The following is a 27,096-nucleotide window of genomic DNA, read 5'->3' as shown; positions in this document are numbered from 1 at the left end:
TGATATATAAAAATCTTTTTTTAATAATCTAAAAACAACATAAATGTTCCTTTAAATCTACTATTTATTTTTTAGATGTTTGCAAACTTATAGAACTCTTTGTAATATCTAGAAATAACATAAATATCACAAATCTACTCTTTCAATCATAGATGTTTTGAAAATTATAGAACTTTTTTTCTTGAATATTTTAATATTCTAGATATAATATTCCATTACACTAAAATCTACAAATTTAAATTGTTAAGCGAGCCCCATTAAAAGTGTTAAGAAACATACTCTTGCGTTGCTAATTCAATGAAAAAATTAAAAAACAAATAGAACCATTGACATAAAATGGAAAATTTAACTGCTTAAGTTTTCCTATGCTTTTTTTTTATTAAAATAATAACGAAATGATAACAAAGATAGGTGCACTGTTACCTAACTGGGCAACTTAAGCAAATCTGAAATTATAAATGGTTTATGTTTCGAATTGTATTGAAGAATCATATTAAAAAAAAAGTATTTTAATATTTTACCAAACCAAATTAGAAGTGTAAATTTAAGTGCTGATCTATTCTAGTTTTCTTTTAGTTTATGGTTGTCAACTTTTCAATTGTGCTAAATTCAATATAATAATTTAATAATTCACTTCAATACATAAACTTAAGAACAACACAAATTACTTAAATTTACAATTATATGTCGATATTTTTTTTCTTAAAGGAATAGTTGTTATATTTTCTTTTAATTGGCAAAACTTTAGAATTTGTTTCAAAAATTTTGTAATACACATTTTACAAATTCAAGAAATTTTGCAAATATTTGACCTAGAATTTTCAATTGCTCAACTTTTGTATAAATGAATGAATTCTTATAAACTGAACACAATATTTATAATTGAATAGATTGTAAATAGAAAGGTTCTATGAGAAATTGTAGTCCCACTTTTAATGTTTCCAGTTAACATTTTCTCTATTAACATATTAGAGTCAATTTTCTCAAAAGAGTTTGAATATTAAAATGCATTTCAAATCAATTCTCTATGAAAGTGTTTTGCTTGGCATTAAAATAAGATAAATGTATTTAATTTAAAGGCATAGTTAATTAGAAATTTATTACATTAATTAGGCAATTAAACTATAATTGAGAGTTGGAGAACTTTCCTAGCTAAATGTTAGATTATTTCGAGTAACTTTGGGATTACGAATAGAGTCCAGTTAGAGATTTGAGAGCTGTCGCTGCAGTTTGCAGACAAAAGTGTGTTAAGTGTGTGCAATGAGTGTACTCACGAGTACAACACACATTCATACACTCGCACATTCGATTCGAATAAACAGAAGTGTTGCACAACGCACAAAATGTTTATAAACTTGCGAGTCTTTATCAAAATGTTGACAGCACTACGACGAAGGCAAAAGGCGCACTCTCAAATGCTGTCTAATAATAATTTATTTTATTAATTTTGAAATTGCATTTGCAGCCGACGTAGCTGACAAGAGCAACAAGAAAATTATGCAGCAATCGGTTGTAGTTGCAGTTGCAGTTGTTGTTGTTGCAGCAGTTGTTGTTGCATGCAAAGTGAGGTCGCTGCCGTTCAATAACCTCGAGCATTGAGTTGAGCTACGCAATTGCAGCAAAGAGCAAAACGAGCGACGCTGGCGCATAGCAACAACACACAACAACACACAGCACACACTCATGTGGCATGTCATACGGTGCGTATGTGTGATGTGTGTGTGTGTTTTTTTTTGTGCAGCACTTGGCAACGCCGCCAACGACTCGCACTAATCGTCTGTCGTACCTCCATCTATCCTCCCCTCCTCTTCTCCCGCTCGCTGATAATTGGGCAGCAGCGCTTTCACAGCGTGTAGGGGGAGGGAAGGAGGAGGGGAATCGGAGTGGAAATGCGAATGGGAATGGGAATGAGGATTGGGAATGGGAATGGGCTTCGTGTCCCGGTTCTAGGCCCAACGCATTCTATTGCAATGACTTACTCAGCGAGTGTTGAAGTGTGTGTGTTTTCTGTGTGTGTGTGTGTGTGTGTGTGTAGAAGTTGAAGTTGAAGGAAGGGGAACAAATTGTAAATGGCTTAGAGCAATTAATTGACGGAGACACATACCTGAAATGAAACCAAATGAAGAGAGAAATTAATTAGTTGAACGTCAACGCAAATGCAGACATCTTAAATTATTGATTACAATTAGGCTAAGCAAACTGAGCAAAGTATGAACAGAGTATGCTAGACTAGCAAATACGCTGTAGAAATATAAATTGTGGAACAAAATTTGCAGTTCTTCAACAATTCATGTTTAAAGATGCCAATCAAAGAGAAAATTATTTAATTCAGCTCAATATTTGTTCATTTTATAAGATTTTAAGTATAATTTAATGCTAAGTAAATGAGAAATTTATTTTTATGATTTTTTATTTCATTTAATTTATATTTAAGATTTAATAAATATTTAAGATTCTGTTAAATCTTTAAAGAATTTTTTCAATTTTTTTTTACATTTTTGGATAATATTTTATTTTATTTTATTTTATTTACATTTAAGATTAAACAAATATTTAAAATTCTGTAAAATCTTTTGGGTATTTTTGAAGATTTTTATATATTTTCTTTAAAGATATTGCATTTTTTCTATAATTTTTGATCTCGTTTTTTTGATATTTAAAATTGAATAAATCTTTTAAATATTTTTGAAGTTTTTGATATATATTTTCCAAGTTGAATTTAACTTTTTGTATAATTTTTGATTTTACTTAATTTGCATTTAAGATTAAACAAATATTTAAATGTCTGTAAAAGCTGTTAAGTACTTTTGTAGATAATAAAATATATTTTTTCATTTTAATTGCATTTTTTCTATAATTTTGGATCTTCTTTAATTTATATTTAAAATTGAATAAATATTTAAAATTTTGTAAAATCTATTAGGTGTTTTTGAAGGTATTGTTAATTTTTTTTTTAGTTGAATTGAACATTAAAAATTTGACAATTTAATTAATTTGATATTTATAATTTTGTATATAAATAATATTTTTTATTTACAAAGAAAATAACAAATAAATTTTAAAAAATTCTTAAAATTTTTAAAAATATTAAGGATTTTTTTTTGGTTTTTTATAAAATTTGTTTCTTTTTTTTAGTTTTTTATTAGTTTTTTGTTTTAAGTTGGTTCAATATTTGATAGCTATTGTAGTTTTATTGTTTTATATTTAAATGATTTTAGTGACGAATAAATAAATTTTAAAACAAAATAAAATTTCCTAATGAATTTTTAATTTTTGTATTTCATTAAAATCCATTTGACAACTTTGCCAACACAGAAACATAATTTTCTAAAATGTCTCTCCACTTCTTCTCAAAGGCGACATTTAGAAATCCTTGCAAGTTGCTTTTGCTTGCTTGGCTCTTATCTAATCCAAGTTAGCTGAACTCAACTCGGTGCAACTTGCTCTGCAGACAAAAGCCAATCAAAGGCTTAACCAGGCAAAATACAAGCAAGCAAGCACTTGAGCTGAGCGCATAACGAAGCATTACAATACTTCACAGCAGAGAGATCCTCGTTGCCACATGAGGCACACAAAAGCCATAACAAGACAGTGTTGATGCCCATTCCCCCCTCCTCCCCCCTCGGTTTTTGTTTTTGTTGCTTTTTTGGGGCCAGGCAATTAAAGTGAATCAAAGCACAGGTCTGTGGCGAGTTTAGCCCACAGTTGCAGTCGTTAGTTACAAGAGCTTATCGCAGAAAGAGCGAAGAAGCAGAGAGAAGTAGAGGAAGAAGCAGAGACGAAGTGAGAAACGCAGCAGGGGCCTAGTCAAGTAACTAACCTAACCCAAGCTAACCTACGCTAACCCAATTCAGAGCCAAACGCGTCGAGTTCAATAACCCAAAGCAAAGCAAAGCAAAGCAAAAGCAACAACAGCGACGCAGCGACGCAGCGACTGCGACGCCAACGACGTCGACGTCGACAGCAGAGAGAGACGAAGTTTAACGAGGGACGTCGCGTCGGGCAATCGTCAATTTGGATGGCGAGGTGGCCGAAGTGTGGAGAGTTGCAGCGAGTGGAGAGTTTTGTACGCAGCTCAGTTCGCAGCTCAGTGCGTTTCTCTACCTACAGTGCGTTTTAATTGTATGCGTAAATGTTTGTAACAAATATATAGATTAGCTGTAAATCGCAGACCTAATCAAACAACAACAACAACAACAACGGCAGCTATAATGACATGCATGCACAAGTATGCGTCTCTCACTGTCTCTCTCTCGCTCATTCTCTGGACTGCCTCAACTAGAACTTGCTTGACTTGGTCGCTGAGTTCATTGCACTTGGCGTAGCGGCATATTTTGCATTAATCTACCTCGCTTTGTCCCCCTCTTGCTTTCTCGCTCTCGCAATCGCGCCAATCTTTTGGCACGTTTTGCGGCCTGCCTTTTACTTTATGCTGCTCATTTTTTTTTTTATTTTGTTCTTCGTTCGTCTTGTTGCGTGATTTATTTTGTTGATTTTTTCTTTCTTTTCTACCCCTATGCAGGCTTTCCCCCTCCTCATTTCATTTTTTTTTGGCACAGTTTTCGCGCTGTGTCAAAATAATTGCATTAATGACAAAACATTAAGTTTGCAAAAAAAAGAAAATATAACAAAAAATTTTTACCAAAAACTTGTACAAAAACTATTGCAAAACTGTCAGCCAACAAAATAGCAAAAAAAAATGATACTTGTCACGCAAAATTTTGTAGGTTCTGTTAATTAAAAGCAATTAAAAATAGCTTCGCCTCACAAGTGAATTCCTGACAGTCGCCGTCGACAGTATTCTCCCCTCCCCACCGCCTCACACACTTTTCCTTCTTGACAGCTCTGACGGAAACACAAAATTTAAGGCATTTGAAAACGCGTCGTCTCATATTATTATTAGACACAATTTATGTTGGACAAAACAGCAAAATACAGAAAACCAAAACAAGTAAAACATAAAAAAACAGTCCCAAAAAATGCGTACAACTCAGAAAGAAAAAAAAAAACAAAAATTCAGAGACTCGAGTCTGAGATATTTTGCTTCTTCCTATTTTTTTTGTCTCGTTTCGTTTTCAATTTTCGAAAAGGCGACAAATTGCGACACTTATTTTTGGTCTGAGAAATGGGTTAAACATATTTGGGGATAGCTATAAAAAATAAATGGAACTAGCTCGCAGTTCACACACAAAAATTTTGCCAGCGAAAGAGTTTTGCGTTTTTATGAATTGAAGCAGAAATTCATTTTAATTTAGCAAAGGAGAATATTGTTTTGAATTTCTATGGAATTCGATTGTAAACAACTAAAGTTGCTGTTCGAAATATAATTAAAATTTCAAAAATTGTTCACATTTAAATATAAATATGATTGAAATAAAAATATTTAAAAAATATTTAAAAATTCAAAATTTTTTACATTTTAATTGAATCACAGAATTGCTTTTCAATTTATACCTTAAAATTTAAAAATTAGGGCTTCAGTTTAACATAATTGAAATAGAAATTAAAAATGAAATTGAAAAACTAAAATTGAATAATATTTAAATTATTTTCTAAGGCAATAAAAATACGCTAAATATAAATCATGTGTAAATATGAAATGTTTCTAATATTTAAGTTGAATTTTCAATACAATAAATGTATTTTAAATTTATTATGCTGTTCAATTTTAAGCTCAATTTAAGACACTTTTAAATTCTAAGCCAAATTTAATATGCTGTTAAATTCTAATCTAAATTTGCTTAGTAAAATTTGTAATAAATCCTATTCCAATAATTTTTTCATTTAAATGTATTTCTTCAATTTGCATTTTCAAATTTGATTATTCAAAAACTGAACTCTAACCTGAGTTTATTGAAACAGGTTTAAGTGCTCCACTTTGCTGCTGTTTTAGTTGCCCTGCTAACCAGAAAAAGTAATCTTAAAACAAATCCAAAAGCTAATCGAAATCGCTTCAAAGAAAATTGTAGCAAAGATTGCAAAGATTTGTTGTGATCTGATTTTTCTAGGTTGAACTCATTCCAAGAACTGAGAACTACGCATTGCAATTGCAGGAATAATATATAAAGTATGCATTGATGTCAGCAGCCTTTAAATTCAAATATCAACGTAACAGTGATTCAACAACGAAATAAAAACAATTTGCGAATTTGAATTGCGAACTCGAACAATCTTCGAGGCGATTTGCTTCGAGTCACGTTTTTTGGTCTAGTCCGAAACTGAGAATTGAGAGAGAGAGAGCTGAGAACTGAGAGAACTCAAGTCAAGTCGAGGTGATTGTGCTTTTGGCTAACAAGTACGTGGAGTTTTTTTTTTGTTATTTTTCTGAAGGCTGCCGAACGAGTTTCGAGGCAACTGCAACACGTTGTTGCAGCCACACACACAAAAAAAATCTATTTCAAATTGAGTTACATTCGATTTTTGTTGTTGCTTTGCTTTTGGCTTTTCAGAGTCAACATAAATTACATGCCGCTTAATTTTCACACAGATCGCTGTTGAATCGCATCGCTTTGACATTTGCTGCTGCTGACAACACAAAAGTTGCAAGTTGTCAACTACTTTTTGTTGTTTGTGTGGCATGCTACTGAGGTTATGACGCCTGCCACAAAAAGGGTTCACACTGAATGCCAAAAGTCAGCGCAGAGAAAGAGATAGAATGAAAGAAAGAGAGTGCTGTAAGCATGCATTCAAAATATTACTCATACGCACACATGACTCATACGCAACGTGTGCCGCTTTTTGGCCCACATTAATTACCATAAAAATAGGCATAAAACAACATTGCATTGCTCGAGCGGTGGGCGTGGCGCACAAAGAAGGCGGCGGCATAGAATTTGTGACGGAAATGAGTTAGTGCCGTTTTTGGTGCAAGCCAAAGTGCGCCAAAGTGGCAAGTAGAGGGGGGGTGACAGAGGGAGTGAAGAGGGGAGTAGGGAAGGGAGTAGTGAAGAGAGTAGAGAAGGGAGTACTGAAAAGAGTAGAGAGTAACGTAGAGAAGGGAGTAGTGAATAGAGTAGAAAGGGAGGTAGAGAAGGGAGTAGTGAAGAGAGTACTTAAAAGAGTAGAGAAGTGAGTAGTGAGTGGAGTACAGAAGCGAGTAGTGATGAAAGTACTATATTGAAAATAGTAATGAAAAGAGTAGTGAACAAAGTTTAGAAAAGGTTACAGAAGATAGTTGAGAAGGGAGTACAGAAGGGAGTAGTGAAAGAAGTAATGATAAGAGTAGAGAAGGAAGTAAAGAGGCGAGTAATGAATGGAATAGTTAAATGAGTAAAGAATGGATTAGTAACAAAAAGATTAAAAAAGAAGGCTAGAAAAAGGAGTAGTGAGCGGAGTACAGAAGTAAGTAGAAAAGTAAGTAGAGAAAAGAGTAGTTAAAAGAGTAGATAAGGGAGTACAGAAGGGACTAGAGAACTGAGTAGAGAGTAAAGTAGTTTGGACTGTGGCAAGCACCAAAACTAGCCGCATTGCATAGCTTTGTGTCCGGGTTGCAAGCGCTGCATTTGATTCGAGGCTTGCATAATTATCATGCAACACGATGTGGCAGCCAAGTCACGCACATTGCACGCACAATTTTTGTGCAGGCGAGGGTTGACCAAACAGTTAACTATTTCTGATTGCAGCTGCTGAGGTGAATGGCTGCTGCAACGTTCTTTATTTTTTTTTTGTTGACCATTGCCATTCGCCTTTCGGGGCGTGTTTTCGGTGGTTTTTGTTTCGTGTTAGCTATCGCGCCAGCAACTGCCACATAAATCAATTAGCTTTTCGGCCACAGCAAAATAATTGGCAATTGTGCAACTGCAACTGCAACTGCAACCGAAACTGAGCGAAACATAATAATAGTATATGAACTATATGTGTGTGTATACAGCTGTCAACAATTGTTTCAAGCCAGAAAAGTGGGCGGCCAAAATAACTTGACTTATGACATCAGACATAAGTGAGGCACAAGGCGGCAACCAGTTGCTGCAACTATAGTTAAAGCGCGGCTGCATTTGCATTTGCATTTGCATTCGCAAAGTGCATTCAACTCGCCAAGCAGCAGCAAAAAACTCAGCAACAAGCCACATGCAACGTGCAACGAGCAACGTGCAACGAAAGAAAGCAAAGCAAAGTCAATGCACTTTTGCTACCGCGCTCTCTTCCAGTTCTCTCTCTCTCTATGTGTGTGTGTGTGTGTGTGTGCACATTTGTTGTGTGTTTGTGCAGTTTTGTTGCGGTACTTTCATTGCTCAACAGCGACGTCAACAGCGTGCAACTATTTTGCTAGCAAGCAAACTGGCATCAGCAGCCACGAGTTCGTTGACATTGCTCAACTGCTGTCAGTTTTTGTTGCTGTTGTGGTTGCTGCTGCTTTGCTAGAATGTTGCGCGCCAAATGAGCAGCAATAAGTTGCCGCAGAGAAAGAGAAAGCAACGCAGCAACATTGGCAACACTCAAGTTTGCAACTGCAACTGCTGCTGTTGCTGTTGCTACTTCGGATGCTGCTGCTGCTGCTGTTGTTGTCCTCCTAATGATGCTGTTGATGTTGCTGCTGGCTGCTGCTGGCTGCTGCTTGCTGCTGTGATTGCTTCTAATGTGGTTGCTGCTAACATTAGCAGAACATTCTGGATTGGTAGCTTCGATTGCTGCTAGAGTTGCTAGAAGACATGTTGCTGCTGTTGCTTTTACTATTGCTTCTAGTATTGATGCTATTATTGTTACTAATATTGTTACTAATATTGTTTCTACTTTCACGTTACTTCTTAATATTGTTAAAACATTTTCTTACTAAAATTATATCTGTGTTTGTTAATATTATTATTGCTTTTATGGTTGCTGCTTTTCTTATTTTTATTACTATCATTCTTGCTGTTATATATTGCTGCTACTATTCATAATGTTATATATTAATATCTGTTATATATTAATATCTCTATTGCTATTACTTTTATGACATATTGATAACAATTTTACTATTTTGTATTATTTCAAATATTATTGCTATTTCTCCGTTTATTGTAACAGCTACGACAACTTCTTCTACTTCACGTTAATATGCTGCTACTTATATTTACTTTTAGTATTTCTATTTACATTGCTTCTGCTGTTACTTTATATTCTCATATACTTTTACTGCTATTCCTGCCACTTTTTATTTTTATATAATCATTTTAATTAGTCCTTTTACTGCTACTTTTACTTTGAACAGTGTTCTTTATTCTACTTCTACTAGTGTTATTTATACTACTTCTTAATATTGATATTCTATACTATCACTATTGATATTATTCATTCTACTTTTAGTTTTAAAATGATTTGTTCTATTTCTTCGTACTTCTACTTCTACTTTTACTTCTACTTCTACTTCTACTTCTACTTTTACTTATATTTCTACTTCTAATTATATTACTATTAACTCTCTTTATTCAATTCATATTTCGACTTCTACTTCAATTTATATTCATATTTCTCCTTCTATTTCTACTTTGTCTTCTACTTATATTTTAACCTTTCCTTCTATTACTACTAATATTACTTAATCTTTTTCTGATTGTTTTATATCTTAATTTATTTATTCTATTACTACTTCTACTCTTCTTCTACTATTATTATTGTTAATATTATTTATTCTATTTCTACTCCCACTTCTCCTACAAATTCTTTTTAAACTTATTGCCTATTCTATTTATGGTACAACTTCCACTTCAACATTTATTGCTGCTGCTGCTCTCATATGCAAAAGACAAGCGCTGGCAATTTAATTAGCTATAAAGTCAACAAGCTGTAGCCCGAAAAAAATGCTTTAATTTATTGCCAACACAAAAAGGCCAAACACAAACACAAGTAAAAGGTGCAGGCTAAGCCACAAGGCAAACAACACGAAGCCAGGCCAACAGCACAGTCTCTCTCCCTCTCTCTCTCTCTCTCTCCCTCTCTCGCACACACACACAGCTCACACACACATACATATAGATTGCACAGGGGTAAGTAACCTCGAATGAAAGCAAAGGCAAAATGCGTTTGGCCTCAACCAGCAGCAGCAGCAGCAGCAACAGCAGCGAATGACACTTAACTGGGTCAGCAAAAGTGGCAGACGCTCCAGCAACCCCCTCTCCCCCTCTCTCTCTCTTCTCTAACATCAATAGCAACCCCTTCGCAGCTGCTGCAAAGCTTTGCTTGCCCCACTCTCTTTGGGGGTGGCTGCCACACACACACAAACAAACACACACTCATAGCAATGCACGTTTTACTATCACTCGTAGTTTTTTCCCAAGTGTGTGTGTGGCAGGCAGCAAATTGCAACGGCCGCTGCTGCTGCTGCCACTGCTGCTGCCACTGCTGACTAGCCAGTTCATTGCACTATGCCCTCGCCCCAGTTACGTAGCTCGTAGTACTCGAATGTTGCTGTCGTTGTTGCTTTTGTTGTTGTTGCTGCAGTTGCTGCTGTTTGGTGTTGCAGCTGCACGTTCTCTTTGCCAGCCGCTCGTTGCAAGCATTAGATAAGCGCGCTCGCTATTCTCGTGGGCGTTTGAACGCCATTAATTTAGATTTTTTTTTTAGCTTTTCGTTTGCAGTTAATAAACTTTAATTAGTCAATGCCAATTTAAGTGCATAAAAAATAAACTTGATAAAAACTGTATAAATAAATCAGCGAATTAATTCTTTGTTTAGCCGTAACAATCAAACAACAACAAACACTTGTTTACCTTGCATTGTTGTTTGCTCAGGCCCAAAAGCTCATTTGAAACGCGCGCGCAATTGCTGCTCGTGCACAAAAGCTCAGCGCTATGCTCGCGCGCGTTTACTAATTTTGTGTTGCCTACTTTTGCGCGGGCACTTTTAAAACGTTCAGCATAAGCCGCTAGATGGCGCTGCAAGCTGCTCCACACGCACTCAACACAATTTGTACCTTTTTTTATGTTGTTTTCTTTTTGATTTTTAGTTTGAAATTTATTAATCTAATAATTTAATGGCAAACTGTAAGCAAAAGTGACTGCATCTTGAGTCATAAAACAACAGCTGAGCTGAGGTTGTTGACCCAATTTGCAAAGTGCATTGAACTGTTTTGTGCTTGGCAAAAAGCAGAACACATTGGGATGAAAGGGTGACTGTGCGTGTGAGTGTGCGTGTGTTTGTGCATGACTGCAAATGTGTGTATGTGTGTCAGTGATAAGCTATATTGCATGCCCATATTTATATACTATGCATGTAAATCTATTAATACAACACTGAGAGTTGCCAAAGTAATGTGCTGCTGCTGCTTCCACTTTCCAGCATAGAACATTCGAAATGCACTTGCTACACACATAGAACATTTTCCAGAACACCTACATATATATAAGAATCCAGAGGGCGACACATACACAGGCACGTAGCGTAGCTGAGGTTATTGTCCACTCCCACACAGAGCGCTTGAAGTCAGTCGTTCAAGTGCATCTCAGAGCATTAACCTTTCACTAACACATACATTATGTACATGCCTGCTAGTGTGTGTGTGTATGTGTGTGACTCAATTTGGGTCCTAGCACAACACAAATACATGCACGCATAGAGCTCTGCTCTCTTTTTTCGTGTGTGAGCGCACAACTCTCCATTCAGTTCGTTGCATTCGCCTCTTTGCTGCTCTCTCTCTCTCTTCACGCCTTTTCCAATTTGAAGTGCATGGGAGCAGAAAAAAATCCGATAGCAGCAATGCGGGAAATGGAATTGAATGCTTGGTGATTAATCAAACTAATGGGAAATTACATAAATGCACTGCACTTGAAGTAAGTTGAAGAAAATCAACTATTAATGTTACTTTTATTCTTGACCAACGGCAACAGCTAAAACTGATCTAGTTCTGACTCTCTTTGGAGCTTAGTATAGATCTGCTTTGCGCTCTCTTTGCATTGATTGGAAATAGCAACAGGAGCTGTGCTCTTAAATGTGTCTATGATTATTGCTTATTTGGAGTCAAATCAAAAACATGAAAACAGAATGTGCGTGTGGCTGAGTAATTGCTCTGTGTTGTTTCTATATTTATCTTACGCATTTGCTATTTACATACATTTCCTGCTATGTGCTTGTAAATGATAATCAAGTGTACTTATGGGCAACATCATTATCATGTTTGTGCTGTGTCTGTGCGCTTTAAAATTGATGCAGGTTAGGACTGTGAGAGCATTTTCATAGTGTAATATTCTACACTCACGCACACATTCTCAAGCTGCATAGATAATCAAGTCAGATAGCAGTGTCTACCTTTAAGTCGAATTGTAATTATCTTGCTCGCCCCATATTTAATTCGGAATAGGAAAAAACGAAAACTCCACTGCGCACACAGGCAACAACGAAAATACATGCAGAACACGCTGTAATTACATACAAACATAAATATGTACATATGTGTGTACATACAAACATATTTAGTTCAGTGCAGGCAGCGAAGAGAGCGAGTGAGAGTGTATGTGCAAGAGAGCAGCTCACACTCTGATGGCGCTCTCTCTCTCTCAGCAAGTTATGCTCGTTGTTGTTGCTGCTGCCTGCCTGCTGGCTGCTCTTGTTGTGGCCCATGCTGCGTACACTGCTTCGCCGCAGAGCTGACATTGAACGAGTTCATTCACATTTACACAGACGCATACGCGCACACACACACACATGCAATCGCTTACTCAGTCAGTCAGGCAGGCAGAGGCAGAGGCAGTGGCAGAGGCAGAGCCAACAACAACTGCACACGAAAAACTACACAAAGCATAAAAAACAATAACTGACCACGCAGCGAAATGGAAAGAGACAGCAAACTAGTAACAACGTAGCGAGCTCTCGTTTCTCATTCTCTCTATGTGTGTGTGTTAGTGTGAAAAAAAGAATAACAAAAAATCAAAAAATAAATAAAAATGCTAAATAATGTGAAAGAATTCAAAACATATTGTATAACAGGCGAGCCGAGGCGCAAAAGCAAACTGCTGATGATGATGGGCCAAAAAGAGGAAACCACACACTGACACACACACACCTACATTAAGTCAACATGTGTATGTGTGTGCACCTGTGTGTTTGTGTATTTATGCCCCTCTTTCATTTTTCTCACTTTGCTTGTTCGTCGATTTTTGTTTTTATGCTGATATTTGTAGGAATTATTTAGGAGCGTCGAATATAAGTTGAGACACAGCTCACAAATTGGGTCATTAGGCATAGCCAACAAAACTGGCCAAGATGGCTTGGCAACAGGAAAGGCTATAAATTCATAAATACAAGCATTCATAGTTGTATTTTAAGGTTCCTACAAACTAAATGTGAATATGAACTTTGTTGTTAAAAAATGTGGCATTACTACGAGTATTGACAATATAAAGTAAATTCTCTATTTTTTTTTGGTATTTGGTATTTTTTAAAGGATTTGAAATATGAAATTTTAATTTCTAATATCTTCAAATTTAAAGTATACTTTTTTTTAGGTTTTAAATTTAGGAATTAAATTCATGAAGTTTTTTTAATATTTTCAAATAAAAATTTACCTTTTTTTAAGTCTTAAATTTAAGATATGAAAAGGAGTTTAGATTTTAAATTATATATTTTTAAAGAAGCTTCTTATTTATATTAAATTTAACTTTTATATAATATCAAAGTCATTTTTTCAGTTTGTATTAATTTTAATTTTATAATTTTGTTTTTAAATTTTTTACTAAACTCCCATTTTCAAATGCAGTGTTAATACTTATAATTTAGTTTTTTTAACAACATATAATTTAATTCGAATTTTCGAGAATTTCTTTATAAAGCCAGCACACAGTTTTTGCTTAAATCATCTGTTGAATAAAGGTCAGTAGACAAGCTGAAGGCTGAGGTTGAGTGAGCTTCGGACCAGGTGCGAGAAGCCTCAAACTGGGCGGAAGTATCAGCAACATGACAACAAAAACAACAACAGCGAGAACAACGCGGCGTATGAGCAACGCAAAAAAAAATTGCGCAAAATAAAAAAACAACACTGAAAAACCAACAGAGAAACTTGCTTCCTACTTCTAGACGAGAGAATTGCGCAGCGTGTGCGAGCGAGATGGCAACACAGACAACACAGAGTTATTGTTGTTGTTGTTGCGCACGCGCTCTGCTGGAAAGTGCGTGCGAAGAAGAAGAAGAAGAAGAAGAAGAACGAGAAGTAGAAGAGGGGAGCGCAAAGGGAACGAGAATGAGAAGGGGCGATCAAAGCAGGACAGGTTTTGAGTTGGACCCTTTTTTTGAGCCGCTTTTGTTGCCTGCCTTTTGTTTAACCTTGAACTTCAAAAAAGCGCGTAAGCAGCTTGTTAATAGGTCTACCTGTCAGACACACACACACACACCGATTGATATATGAATGTGTTTATAAACGATATTCGTATTTAAATTAGCGCATTGACAAAAGATAGCAAACAGATACAGCGACAGCGACATCTTAAGATACATTTGTATCTCGGAGATACACACATAAAGCGCAGCGCAGCGCCGCATAAAACATGAAAGTCCAAGAGTGGATGCTTTGGTCAAGCCACAAGAAACCAACATCAGAGCAGTCAATGAACTTTGCCAAAAACCCGAAAAAGATATTCGCAAAAAAAAAAACAGAAGAAGCGGTAGAAGAAGCATGTGCAAAAAAAGAGAAAGAAAGAGAGAGAGAATGAAATAGCGACTTGAAAGTTTGAAATTTCAGACGTGCAGACGACGACGTTGTCGGGAGCCCAAAGTCGGGGCGAAACCAATGCTATACAAATAAAAATAAAAATGCCCAAAGGATCGAGAACTGGAAACTGGCTGTTAACCTAATTCAAGGACGTCATTGAGACATTATTCCCGACTCCCGACTGCCGACTGCCGGTCGCAGTGAAGTATATAAGGGAATAGGGCAAACTACTTTGCCAAGGTTGCGCAGCGACTGATTAAGTGGAGCTGCGAGAGGGAGAGAGAGGGACGCGGCACACGATCAGGCATTGGACTTTAATGTGGACTTTTATAGTATGGAGATACGTAGTCAGAGTCGACGTCGCAGTCGGCAGGCGAATGAACTTGCCGCATTTTCAATGTCACTGCCAAACGGGGCAAAAGGGACACAACAAGGGGCAACAGGGGGGAAGGGAGGGGAAGCCCTGCTTATGCTTGCTGACGATGATGCTGGTGGTGTAGCCGATGTCGCTGTCGTTGGTTGCTGTCGTTGGTTGGTGGTGGGTTGAGTATCCTTGCCGCGCTTGTGATTTATTTGCGACGCAATTTAAAGCCAGGACAATGCAGACGCAGGTCCAACACACAAAAATATATTGCATGTCCAGCCGAATACAACAAAACCCAATCCAATACCAAAAACTCACCACCGCCACCCGCCCAACTGTCTGCTGCCTGTTGCAGCCACCACCAAAAAGTACGCTATGAAACCCTCTTGCACAACGGGGTCAACAGAGTTCAATGTCAATCTTTGGTGGTTGCAACTTGCAAATGCCACCAAGTCAGACTGCAGACAGCAGACGCCAGACTACACGTGGCAGACACACGCAACTCCCCCTGGATCAATTTAATGCTGAAGTCTTACTCTTATTTGTCTGGAACTTACCTTGCAGCCCTCGCAGGAATGCACGCCGTAATGGAAACCGGAGGCCTTATCACCGCAGACGCGACACAGCACAGTTGTGCCATCGAATTCTGCAAATAAATAAGCAAATGCAAATAATTAATGCATGTAAATAACACTTTAATGTAAAGCCTAATTAATGCGCAAAGTAAAGAATCATTAAGAAGAAAACCATTTAAACAGAGAAAAACTATCTACATTTGAAATATTGAGCTAAAATTATAAAAAAAGTCACAATGATTTCCAAAATTAGAGAAATATTGTTGACTAATACAAATTGTAATGCAATTCATAATGAATGAAAAAAAATAATTAATGAGCTGCAGAAATTTTTGAAAATATTCTAATTTCAAAATAAAAAGCTGCCAGTTAATATATAATAGCGAAATTGCAAAAAAAGTTGATAAATTTGCAATAAAATGCAAATTAATTGAAAATATAATTAATGCAATTTCTAATGCAAACCCTAAATTACTAATTAGTTGCAAAAATAAATGCAACACTTCTAATTTCACATTAAAAAGCTGCAAAATATTTTTAAATTAATACACTAATGCATAAATAATGCTTAAAATGAGTTAAATTAATTTAATGTGACAAGTAATGCATGACTCAAATAAACAGCTTCACTTTAATGAGAACATTTCTTTAAAAGCAGCGCACAACTTGAAGTTCCCACAACTTTTACTCTCAATGGACAGAAGAAAGCCACAAAAGCCAAAGAAAGTAAACGGAGTAAACACAGACGTAATACTTTCTTTACACGCGAGAGAAAGAGAGAGAGAGAGATGCTCATGTGATCGCGATCGTGATGTTGCTTTGGGTTCCAATGCCAATGTCAATGCTAACAACGAAAAATGCGAAGAAAGCATCAAAACGAAATGGGCAACTTGTTGAACTTGAGCTCGTTCTGGCCGAGAGAGCGAAAGAAAGACAGAGAGAGGTAGAGAGAGAGAGAGACAATTGCAGAGGCAGTTACATAACTTTCACCGCAAAGTGTAAAAGAAAGCAGCAGGCGAGCAAACAAGAAGAAAGTAAACACAACAGAACAAGAACAGAACAAAAATTCTCTCAAGAGATAAGGCAAAACAGAAAGAGAGAGAGAGAGAGAAAGAAAGATGTTGCGGGAGAGCAACTCGTCAAACAACTTTGCGTGTGAGGAAAGACTTTCTTTGGCCGCAAAACGGGTTTTGTGAAAGCCTTTCACTCGCACAATATTTACTATTAAATAATGTAATCTCAAAGCAGCAAAGACTGAGAGAGAGATATGTATATCAGTGTGTGAAAGAGAGGCAATGAGAACGTCTTTGCCATTGTTTTCTCATTGCCAAAAGAGGTTTTTGTGGTCGCTACTCGTGATCTTCACGCTGTCACGGTCATCATAATGAGCATTGCCATCATTATGATGCTCATTATCATTAGCATTATTATGGCAACCATCGCTTCGCAGTGTCTGCGTCTGTGTTTTGTCTCTCTTCTTCTTTGCCAGACACGCTTCGCATCGGTTTGCTGTAGTTGCTTGTGGCAACTCGAGTTGTTGTTGCTGTTGTTGCTGCTGCTTTTGTGCTGTCGTCTCCACAAGTTCACTGACATTTTGCACTGCAGAGCGTTGCACTTTTGCTGCAGCCAACAACATCGTTGCCTCTCGCTCTTTTTTCAGCCTCTTTCTCGCTCTGCGTGCGTGTGAAATCTTCAGCGATCGCAGCAGAAACACGATGAAGATTAAAAAGTCTTGCAGAGGGTTCCTTTGGGAGTTGCTTATTTGATTTTTGGGCAAGCAAAAGTAAAGCTAATAAAAATGAGAACATGCCAAAGGCAGCTGGCTGATATGTTAATTAAATTGAGATGAAGTAGAGCTTTGGATTAAGAAGAGAACTCTGACTAATTATAAAAACAAAAAAAGAAATAAAAACAATTTCTTAACTAAAACACCTTTTAATGGCATCGCAATATATTTCAAGAATGATTCATGCCATTTCCTAGAAACCCACTAAACTTGTAGCATTATTCAAGTCTAACATAATAAGTATACGTAATGTGTACACATAGAGTATATATTATTGTTTTATTCTTTTTTTTGCGAACTTGCTACTTTGTCTGTCAGTTCCAACGGTGCTTTGTCTATTTCCTAATGTTGTTTATTTGTAGTTGTTATTAGTAATATTATTATATAGTAAGTAGTCTTATTACACACGGCATATTATCAGTCCACGTGTCGCCGATTAGCAATGCGAACTAAATTTCATTATTGAGAGGCGGGAGGTAAGACAATCGACCTTGTCGCTTCGGGTGCTTTGTTTATATAGCAACGCTTATTAATCTATTACAAAGCAAGTTGTTCCAAAAATAGTCTAGTATACTTATATATACCAAAATGTTCGGCGAATGCTTGCATGACGTAAAGTTTGCCTCTATCCTTCGCTGATCTTGTTGTTATCGCAAACAAAATTACGAATTTAAAAAAAAAAACCGAAAAAAGATCAAATAGCGCTTCCTGAATTTGTAAACAGATCGTTAACTGGAAAATTTGATCGCGAAAGCAATAAAATTAGTTCAAGCGATAAATGTGTTTATCGATCTATCGATCGACACAAAAGCGGAACTGTGTGAAGCATATAAAATGTTATATGATGAATCTGCAAAGTGTTTTGTGTGCTGTAGCCTACGCAAATATCAGACTAGCCAAGGACGTTGCTTGCTTGCTTGCAAATAGACTATCTATAGTCGAAATCTATTAGTATTATCTAATACGCACACTACACACACACACACATGTGAGGCGACCTTGAATGTTTCATTCACTTCACACCCATAGACCAATACACACATAGAATCATAGAAGAGGGAAGAAGAGGAGGCGAGCGGGCGTGTTGGCACTATCAGCTCGAAATACGCCAAAGAACAACAAACAAATGGCAGCCCCAAAAACACACTCACACTCACACACACATGCGCGCAATACAAACAAATTAATTCCGACAGCTCGCCGAATATTTTTGGTTGACTTGCTTTGATATGATATACACACACAAACAGACACACATGCAGTCACACGCTGAGAACGTTTGCTTGGGTGGAGAGTGGAGAGTTAGGTTAGAGCACTGAGCACTGAGAGAGCTTCATATTGGTAATGTTCTGAGTCGTCGACGAAAAACTCTACTAAATTCAAATTTGACATTGAAATTTTCGTGTCTCTCTCCCTCTCTCGCTCTTGCTCGCACCAATCTAAATCAATAAATAAAAAGTTTAGCGCGTGTAGCGCGCAGAGCAAAAGCAAGACCGAGAGAGAGAGAGGGAGAGAGAAGACTTCTACTGTGCGAATGCCTCAATGCGGAAATGTTCGTACAGGTTTCGAGGCAACGCAGGCGGCAGTTCAATGTATCGTGCAATAAAATTCATTATAATTTTGTTTTCCGAGTTTTTTTTGATTGAGTTCAAAAAACGCAGCTGAGGTCATGCGAATTTAAATGCGCCACCTTGTAAAGTGGGCGTTGAATTTGCCTGCCTCATGATCAAGTTGAGTTCGAGTTCGAGTTCGAGTCCGAGACTGTTGACAAGTGTTATGCAATCGCACTTTAGTATTAATTTCATTTAAATTAATCAGCGGCTAACGACCGCTCCACAAAACATGTCGCAACGTGCATTGACTTGCAACTTTTTGTTTTTCTTTTTTTTTTTTGGGTTCCCTGCACTTTTTTTCGGGTTAACGATCGCGATCGCGATGCGTTGGCGTGGGAACTGCGACAAAAAGGGATCAGAGTTCAGCATGAATCAGCATTGAAGGCAATTTAATCGATTGTTTTTCAATTGCCAAACAGTGTGGAGAGTTTTTCGTATGAAGGAATAATGGGTTAGTCGATCATCGAACAAGCGATAAGAAGTAGCCAAATTTACTTTATTGCTTTAAAAATAGCATACTAGAGTAAAGTAGGATAGAAAGTGATCGCATATGATCAAATTTGTTGTTGAATGATCTTACTTTTTTGTAATATACTTTAAATACGGATAAGTAGGTCACTAGATCACTAAAAAAACAGTGTTAAATACAGCCTCTAATGAAATAGAATTCCAAAAAGGTTCAAGACAAAGAATTGATAAATTTAGATTAAAGATTTGTAGAATTTAAACCATTATAAGAATAAGTTGGAATTCAAGATCTATAAATGAAGAGTTATTCCAAACTTAATAAAGATCTATACTTTTAAAACCTTATCAAATTCCATTGCAGGTCACTGGAACACCAATAAATATAAATACTCAATCGATAATTGCTCCACGCGCCAGCGTCTCTAATTGTTTGGGTAAAAGGTAAAAGTAACTACCAAAACTAAAAACAAATTGAAGCTCAAAAGATGCGCCAGACAAAGTGAAATACACAAGCACAAAAATAACGATGAGTTTTACTTTCGATTCGATGCTGTTTTCACTCTCTATGAGAGAGAGAGAATGGGTGAGCGGGTCTTTGACCGTTTTAATAAATTTCTAAAATGCACAAAATAATTGTGCCAATAAAAATAAACAAGATGAAGCGAAAGAAACTTTCCAAGCAAAAGTTCAAACGCCGCCTACGAAAACTGAAAATGAAACACACAAAACACAAAAAAAAAAATCGAAAAACGAAACGCGAAAAAAAAATTAAATAAACGAAAAACTGCAAAAAGCAAATAACTTTTCTTTTGCACAATTGTAGCGAGGCGACGCTTGCAATGACTTTCACCGACATTCAACAAAGGGGGGCAACAAGCAACAAGAGGAGGGGCACGGGGCAGGGGCATGTGGCGGGGGCAGTGGCACGAGGTTCGTTCCAGGGACTTGAACCGAACCGGACGGACGAGTCTCAAAGCCAAAGTAAAAATGTCAAAGACAATTTGGCAGCAAATTTAAATTAAGCGTGGAAGGTGCAACAACAAACTCGTCTCTTTCTATCTCACTCTAGCTGTGGCAACATCAGAGGTGTTTGACTTGTGTTAAGCTGACTGCGTTTTGGCCATAAATTGACTGCGCATGCGCAGTGAAAACGAAAAGTGCAATTTTTTTGTTGTTGTTGTAGTTGCTGTTGCAGTTGCATTCGTCGCTTTGCTTTTCACTTTCGTTTTCACAATTGAAATTAAAAACTTGGCAAACGGATGCACTTACAAATGCCAACAAACAAACACACACACACACATATGTATATATCTTTTATTTTTATAATAAATACACACACATATATTTAGCTATCGAGTCGCTTGGGTAGCAATGAACTTGGCGCGTATCAAATGCATTCGCCCAGTTTTTTTTTTGTGTTTTGTTTGGAGAAATGCAACGCCAATAGACAGACAGTCACATAAATAAATAAAACTTTGCCAAGAGATAGAAAAAAAACGTAGACGCAACGTGCAAACTTGGCTTTGAGTGGGCACCAAAAAAAATTTCACTTTCGTTGACAAGGCGTGAAATGAATGCAGCTGTTTCTATGCGTGTGACCAGCATTGTAAATGAATTGCGGGATTTATCTCAAATTTATTATTTAAACGTATCATTAAAAAAACTATGCAGTGGGTCTTTAATTGCCGCATAATATGGCATAGTATATTTCTTTTTATTGGCAATTGTTTTCGCATAGTTGGCGTATACTTGATATTGATGCCTGTTAACAGACTATGTTAAAGAAGGATTAACATAATTTGTTAACATATGATAACATAATATGTTAAGGTAAGATAACATACTATATTATTATTATAATATTAATATATTATGAAAGCACTTTGAATATATACTTTTAAATATTAAGTTTATATTCATAATAAATTTAGGGTGTAAATTTAATATTGATTTCATTTACTTTACTTAAAACGATTTATTTAATTCTTTCTTCAACTTTCATAGCATTAAAACCATAATCTACCTACAATATATTTTTATTGCCTATTTATCTATTTATTTATCCTTGAATTTGGCGCTTTCATTGCATTAGTTTCAGCTTTCATTGCTGTCTATTATTTCCAACTTATCACGGTGAGCTGGCAAACTTATCAATAACAAACTTTTACCCAGATCACCTTGAAATGTCTCTCTGCCTTAGAATGAAATGGGGAAATACACTCATTTCCTAGTCCTTGAATGTGTTTTGCTAGGTAAATAAAACTAATTCAGTTTCTATATGAGAAATCAGCAAGTTCATCATTCAGCAATTTTTTAATGAATTTTTTAGTAGTTTAAGGAATTCCTTTTTTATTATAATGAGTTTAAAATATAGAAAATTCTTGTGGTAATATTGATCTTTGTGACCCTTTTAGTATTTCAAAGAATTTATTTTCAATAGTAATCTTTTATCTCTAACAAAAGGAACATTTTTTTGTAGTAATATTTCTTTAGTATTTGTGAACCTTTAAGAATTTTAAAGAATATATTTTGCAGCAAGAATCTTTAAGATTGCTGATCTTTAGTTGATATACTTTTTCTGACATTGAACGAACACAGTGACTTGGACAACGACTTTAATTGAATTTAATAAAAATATTTACTTCCCTCATAAAGGCGTCATTGGGGCATTACCTTGACTCATCGCTTGAACTGGGATTCAAGTCGAATCGAGTTGAGTCGCGTCGCATTGATTTACAAGCCGGTCTCTCTGATAACTGCGACATCGTAAAGTGCATTAACTTCCTTTCTCGTTAATGAATAAATAAAAGCAGAAGCCGAAGCAGAAGCAACGTCTGACATTGGTACAGTTATTTGTAAGTACGAGTAAAAAAATTGTCGTTAAAAATAAAACGAGTTAATTGAACTCGCTCGAACTCCAGCCAGAAGAGGAAAGAGGCGAGTGCTAAATGTTTTTCAGCTGATTTTTATTGTATGCGGAACGACCTTGTTGTGGCCATAAGTTGACTGAACCGATCAACTGACTAACTCACTAACTGACTGACTGACTGCAATTCGGAAGCGTTATTGGAAACGGAATTGGAATTCGAATTCGAATATGAATTGGAATCTGTTGCTGCTGTTGGCTAATTAGCATGACGTCGAAAAAGTCAATACACCCATTAGGCCTTAGCCTTAGTTATATTTCCGTTATGCTTGTTACCAACTCGCGTGTGACCCGAGTGAAGGCTGTGAAACTCACCAATATTGAGCTCGGGTTCGCCTTTAACCGAACTGGCGACAGTTGTATCCATAACTGGGTACGATTTAATATATTCCGGTGTCTGTGGACGCGAATCGGCGGGCATCACCACCACAGGAACCAGCTGCTGTTGATGATGTTGCTGTTGCTGGAGATGTTGTTGCTGCTGCTGCTGAAGATGTTGCTGCTGTTGATGATGCACACCATTTGGATGATGATACATTGCAGCCATGTGTGCGTGATGAGCATGATGAGCCACCGCAGCGGGCGATTGCTCAAAGTGTGTTGTGGCTGTTTCACTGGTGCTGACCACCAAACTGGAGCTCGACTTGTTCACATAGATCACATTGCTGTGCTGCATTTTGGCTGCTGCTGCGGCAGCGGCGGCGGCAGCAGCTGCGGCTGCCATCGCCATGGGCACACCTGTGGGCGGCACAGTATCCATTTCTGTGACAGGTGCGACCTGGCGCTGATGATGATATTCCGTCTGAAAGATGACGGCCGAACTTCCTCCTGTTGGTCCTTCAGCTGTTGTTGCTGCTGCTGTGGTTGCTGCTGCTGGTTGCTGCGCCTGTTGACCCACAATAAGTTTGCTGTGTTGATAGTATGTGGAGACACTTGTGTTTGGGGGCAATTTGAGCGCATTCTCTAGATGCGATCGACCTGCGACCAAGAGCTGTGCATTGCCGGTGGTGGTGCTCGCTGGCGCCACCTGTGGCACGTTGGCGGCTCCCAGGCAAATCACTGAGGTTGTCTTGGCGCCAGTCGCATCCATGGCGCTGCTGCTGGGCTGACAATCGGAACTGTCCGCGGACATTAGCATTTTGCTAATTGGTACAAATTTGTGTGTAGACTTTTATTTTATTTTTTGTTGGGTAATTTGTTGCCTTAAACAGGCATTGTTGTTGTTGCTTGCACTTGCTCAGAACTACACTGTGTATGTATTTGCTTTTCACATATCCTTTCGGATGCACTTTAATTTTTTTTTATAATACTTGGAACTGTGTTTTAGTTTTACGTGTTGAATAAAAATTGTACGCGAAACACGCAGCAGAAAATAACGAAAAACGAAACGAAACGACGACGTGACGATGATGATGACGACGACGACAGCGAAGACGACGACGATTATTTCACGATTGTGGCGGAACGACGACGATCTGTTCGTTGCGATGTTTCAACGTTGAATGAAAGGAAAATCAACATTCGCGTTGGATCTTGTTCAGTTTTTCGGCCGGTCGCAGCCACGACCCTGACAGAGAGCAAACGTGCGCTCGCGCTCTCTCTCGCAGTGTACGCTCTCACGTGCTCTTGAAAATAATTGAACATGTATGTGTGCGAGGCGAGCATGAAATCAAAACATCAACAAGAGCGAGTGAGTGAGCGCATGTTGAGGTACTCATGTGTGTGTGTGTGTTGGAGAGAGAGATCCGCAGCTTACAGCTGTGCGTAGAGTTGAGGGTGTTGCTGCTGTCGCTGTTGCTGTTGCTGCTGTTAGATTATTGCGCCCAACATTAGGCTTTGCCATTATCCACCCCAAAAGCCAATTTGTCAGCCTCGTCCACCCTGGCAACAGGCGCTCACACACTCACTCTCTTACACACACGTTCATGCTCTCTCTTCTTGCTAGCCGAGTGAAACACATGTCAACGATAGCCGAAGCGGCGCGCGTTCCAAGGTAAACGCTGTCTGCGGTTATTGTACTCTTTTAGCAATGATTTCGATTCCAATAGCGCGATTCCAATTCCGATTGCGAATTCCATTGCCAACATATTTGCACTCGCAATCATGCTGTTGTCACTTTACTCTGGCTAGTTCATGGCGCCATTTTTCGTAAAGTTCAATAAAACTTTGCAAAGTTCATGCGACGAGTGAAATGCTGTTTTCAATGTTGCAGGTGATGTTGTTGTTGGTGTAATTTATTTAATTACTACTTGTTGCCTGTATTGTTGTATTATTAAAATTATATCACAACAATGCAGGCCGCGCATTCGCCTCAACTTGAGGTGCATTGCCCACAGTGCACACTGTGCATTGCAGTCATTGACATCGTGCCGTTGACATTTCACAAAAAATGCAACAACAAAAATAAAACGTGATGAATAAATATTTACATTATGGGGCAAAATGATGATTAGCGCGGCTCGACGTTGGACGCGCCTAGGTCAATGTTGAAAATGTTTCCTGTTGCTGCAATAACCCAACAACAACAGCAACAACAACTACAACAAATGCCACGTGTGGCCATTGATCGTTTTCTCTTCCCGTATTCCAATGCCATGCCCCTCCCCACCCCACACGCACCCCAACGCACATGCTAGACTGTCTCTCCAAGGCTAGCAATTCATTCTCTCCACACTCACGCACACATGCTTACGCTCTCTTGCTGTCTGTCTGTCTGTCTCGCTCTCCACTCTCCCCATTGCTCTACTCAACGATTGCGTGGGTGTAGAACAAAAATATCCCTGCAACGAAATGTGATTTTCTATTTTGCTCTTCACATATTTTTAACTTTTCAACGCATTTTCATGTTTACAAGCTGGGGATTTGTTTGTGCTGCGACTATTTCGACATTTTGTGGGCGTGTGAACTGCACTAATTTGTTGTTGAAAATATCAAAATATATATATATATTTATATATCAATTGATAAACGTGTGATCGCCTGAGATCTTTTGATGTTTTCCCGAGATGTATGCTCGAAAATTTAGTATAGTGCGTAATTTGATAATGTCTGTAAACCAGATCAGCAAAATAATCGAGAAAGCAGCTTCCAAGGCAGACCAAACAAAAATAAACTTTTAACTTCCTTATTAATGCAATTTCAATAATAATAACAACAACGACGAAGTTCGTTTAAAAATAAATGAGCAGACAAAACGAAAGTGCCAGCGTCAGCGTCAGCGTAAGATACAAATACTCACAGATATGGGAGATATGGGAGTATCTGTGGTTATTGCAGTTCAAGTGGAGGTCAAGTTCAGTCTGCAGGGGGAATTTAGGTAGGGCGAAAGTCATTGCATTCTCAAGTGAGAGAGAGAGCTTTCATTTCAATCATTCAATCATCATGATGATGAAAGCGCAACGTCACGCTCAACGCTGTTTCATGACAATGCATTCGTGCATAAGTTCGGTATCCCAAAAGCCTGTTGTTGAGGCGAATGTACCCCTGACAAGTGTCATTGGCATCTTCATTGGATATCGCGCAGCTGCCACATTGAAGCGGCAACAGCAGCAGCAGCATATCAGCATTGATAGTCAATCATCCAACTCTCTCGCCTTAAACGCGAACTTGTTAATCGGTTATGTGGCTAGTCAATAATCAGATCGACCTTCCACAAAGAGTTCTCTCTCTTCCTCTCTTTGCCTAACACTCTCGATTCTCGCTCTCCCGCGCTTAAGTTGAACGACTCTTGATGACTTTTTCCTTGGCGAAAAAATAAAAATTGTGCGATTCAGAAAGCGACACATCGAGAGAATGATTGAGAGAGGGTGCGAGCGAGAGAGACGCTCAGACAACAAAATCAACTTCCTTGATAACTTGTTAACAATTTGGGCTCGAGTAATTTTTGTGCTGTTTTTTTTTTGTGGTTTTTTTTCGTATATTTTTGTTTTTTTATTAAGTTTAGAACTGAAAAACCGGTTTTGCACGATTGCGCAACTTTTGAACTTGTTGCTTGCTGGCCGAAATTTGTGGGCAAGGGGTCTAACATATATATTATATATAGCTATGCTATGTGTATATAGTTAAGTAGTATTTGTAGTGTACCAACCATCTGCTCAATGTTGGCTTATTTGTTTTAATCTATGTCTGTGTGTGTTTGAACTCGTATCTCTGTATTTGTATCTCTCGCTCTCACCATATCATTAACGCACAATGAGAAGGTGCGTGCTCAGTCCGTCCCTCTGTCTGTCCGTCCGTCCGTCTGTCTGTCTGTCTGTCTATGCCTCGTTTGGTGGTGTTCATGAACTCGGTCAATTTGAAGGCCAACAATTTGCGGCGTACGCATAAAAAAATTTTTTGTGTGTGTGTCTCTTTTTTTTTGTCGGTTTCGAGTTCGTTGTTCTACACTTACAGCGAAGGTATCATGATATTGTTACCGATCATGTTCTATATATAGCAAAGTCTTTGTGCTGATTGGAGATTGACTGATAGACGGTTCGATAAAAGATTGAAATTGTAATGGAAAATTTGAAGCTTAAGTGGGTAAAGTGACTAAGAAAGTTAAAAAAAAATAAGTATATAATATTTATAATGTTTTGTTCATGTTTAAATTGGAAAGTTACCAAATATTTTTCATAAAACTGGAAGTAATATCATTTTATACCAAAAAGAATTTGTTTTCAAAATTGTTATATGAAAAAAAAGTTGCATTTTGAAACTTTGCAAACTAAGAAAAATAATTAATTCGGAAAATATTTATAAAATAATC

The 27,096-nt window shown here is 37.4% G+C and overlaps 1 protein-coding gene across 3 annotated transcripts in view; it reads right to left on the bottom strand.

Moving 5' to 3' along the window:
- LOC132792259 (ecdysone-induced protein 75B, isoforms C/D) overlaps nt 1-27,096 on the bottom strand; it is a 111,817-nt gene that overhangs the window by 30,053 nt on the left and 54,668 nt on the right. For 2 of the 3 annotated variants that reach the window (XM_060801533.1, XM_060801536.1), the window contains one exon: nt 15,539-15,627. In XM_060801533.1, coding sequence (XP_060657516.1) covers nt 15,539-15,627 — 89 coding nt within the window. Of the gene's footprint in view, nt 1-15,538; nt 15,628-22,664; nt 23,850-27,096 lie in introns of those variants that run through there. The other variant, XM_060801535.1, reaches the window with a different exon arrangement.

Source organism: Drosophila nasuta, chromosome 3 (genome assembly GCF_023558535.2).
Source record: "Drosophila nasuta strain 15112-1781.00 chromosome 3, ASM2355853v1, whole genome shotgun sequence".
In the NCBI taxonomy this organism is placed as follows: Eukaryota; Metazoa; Arthropoda; class Insecta; order Diptera; family Drosophilidae; genus Drosophila; species Drosophila nasuta.
Note: the sequence above shows the minus strand (reverse complement) of the source record. Positions and strands in the feature narration are given on the sequence as shown.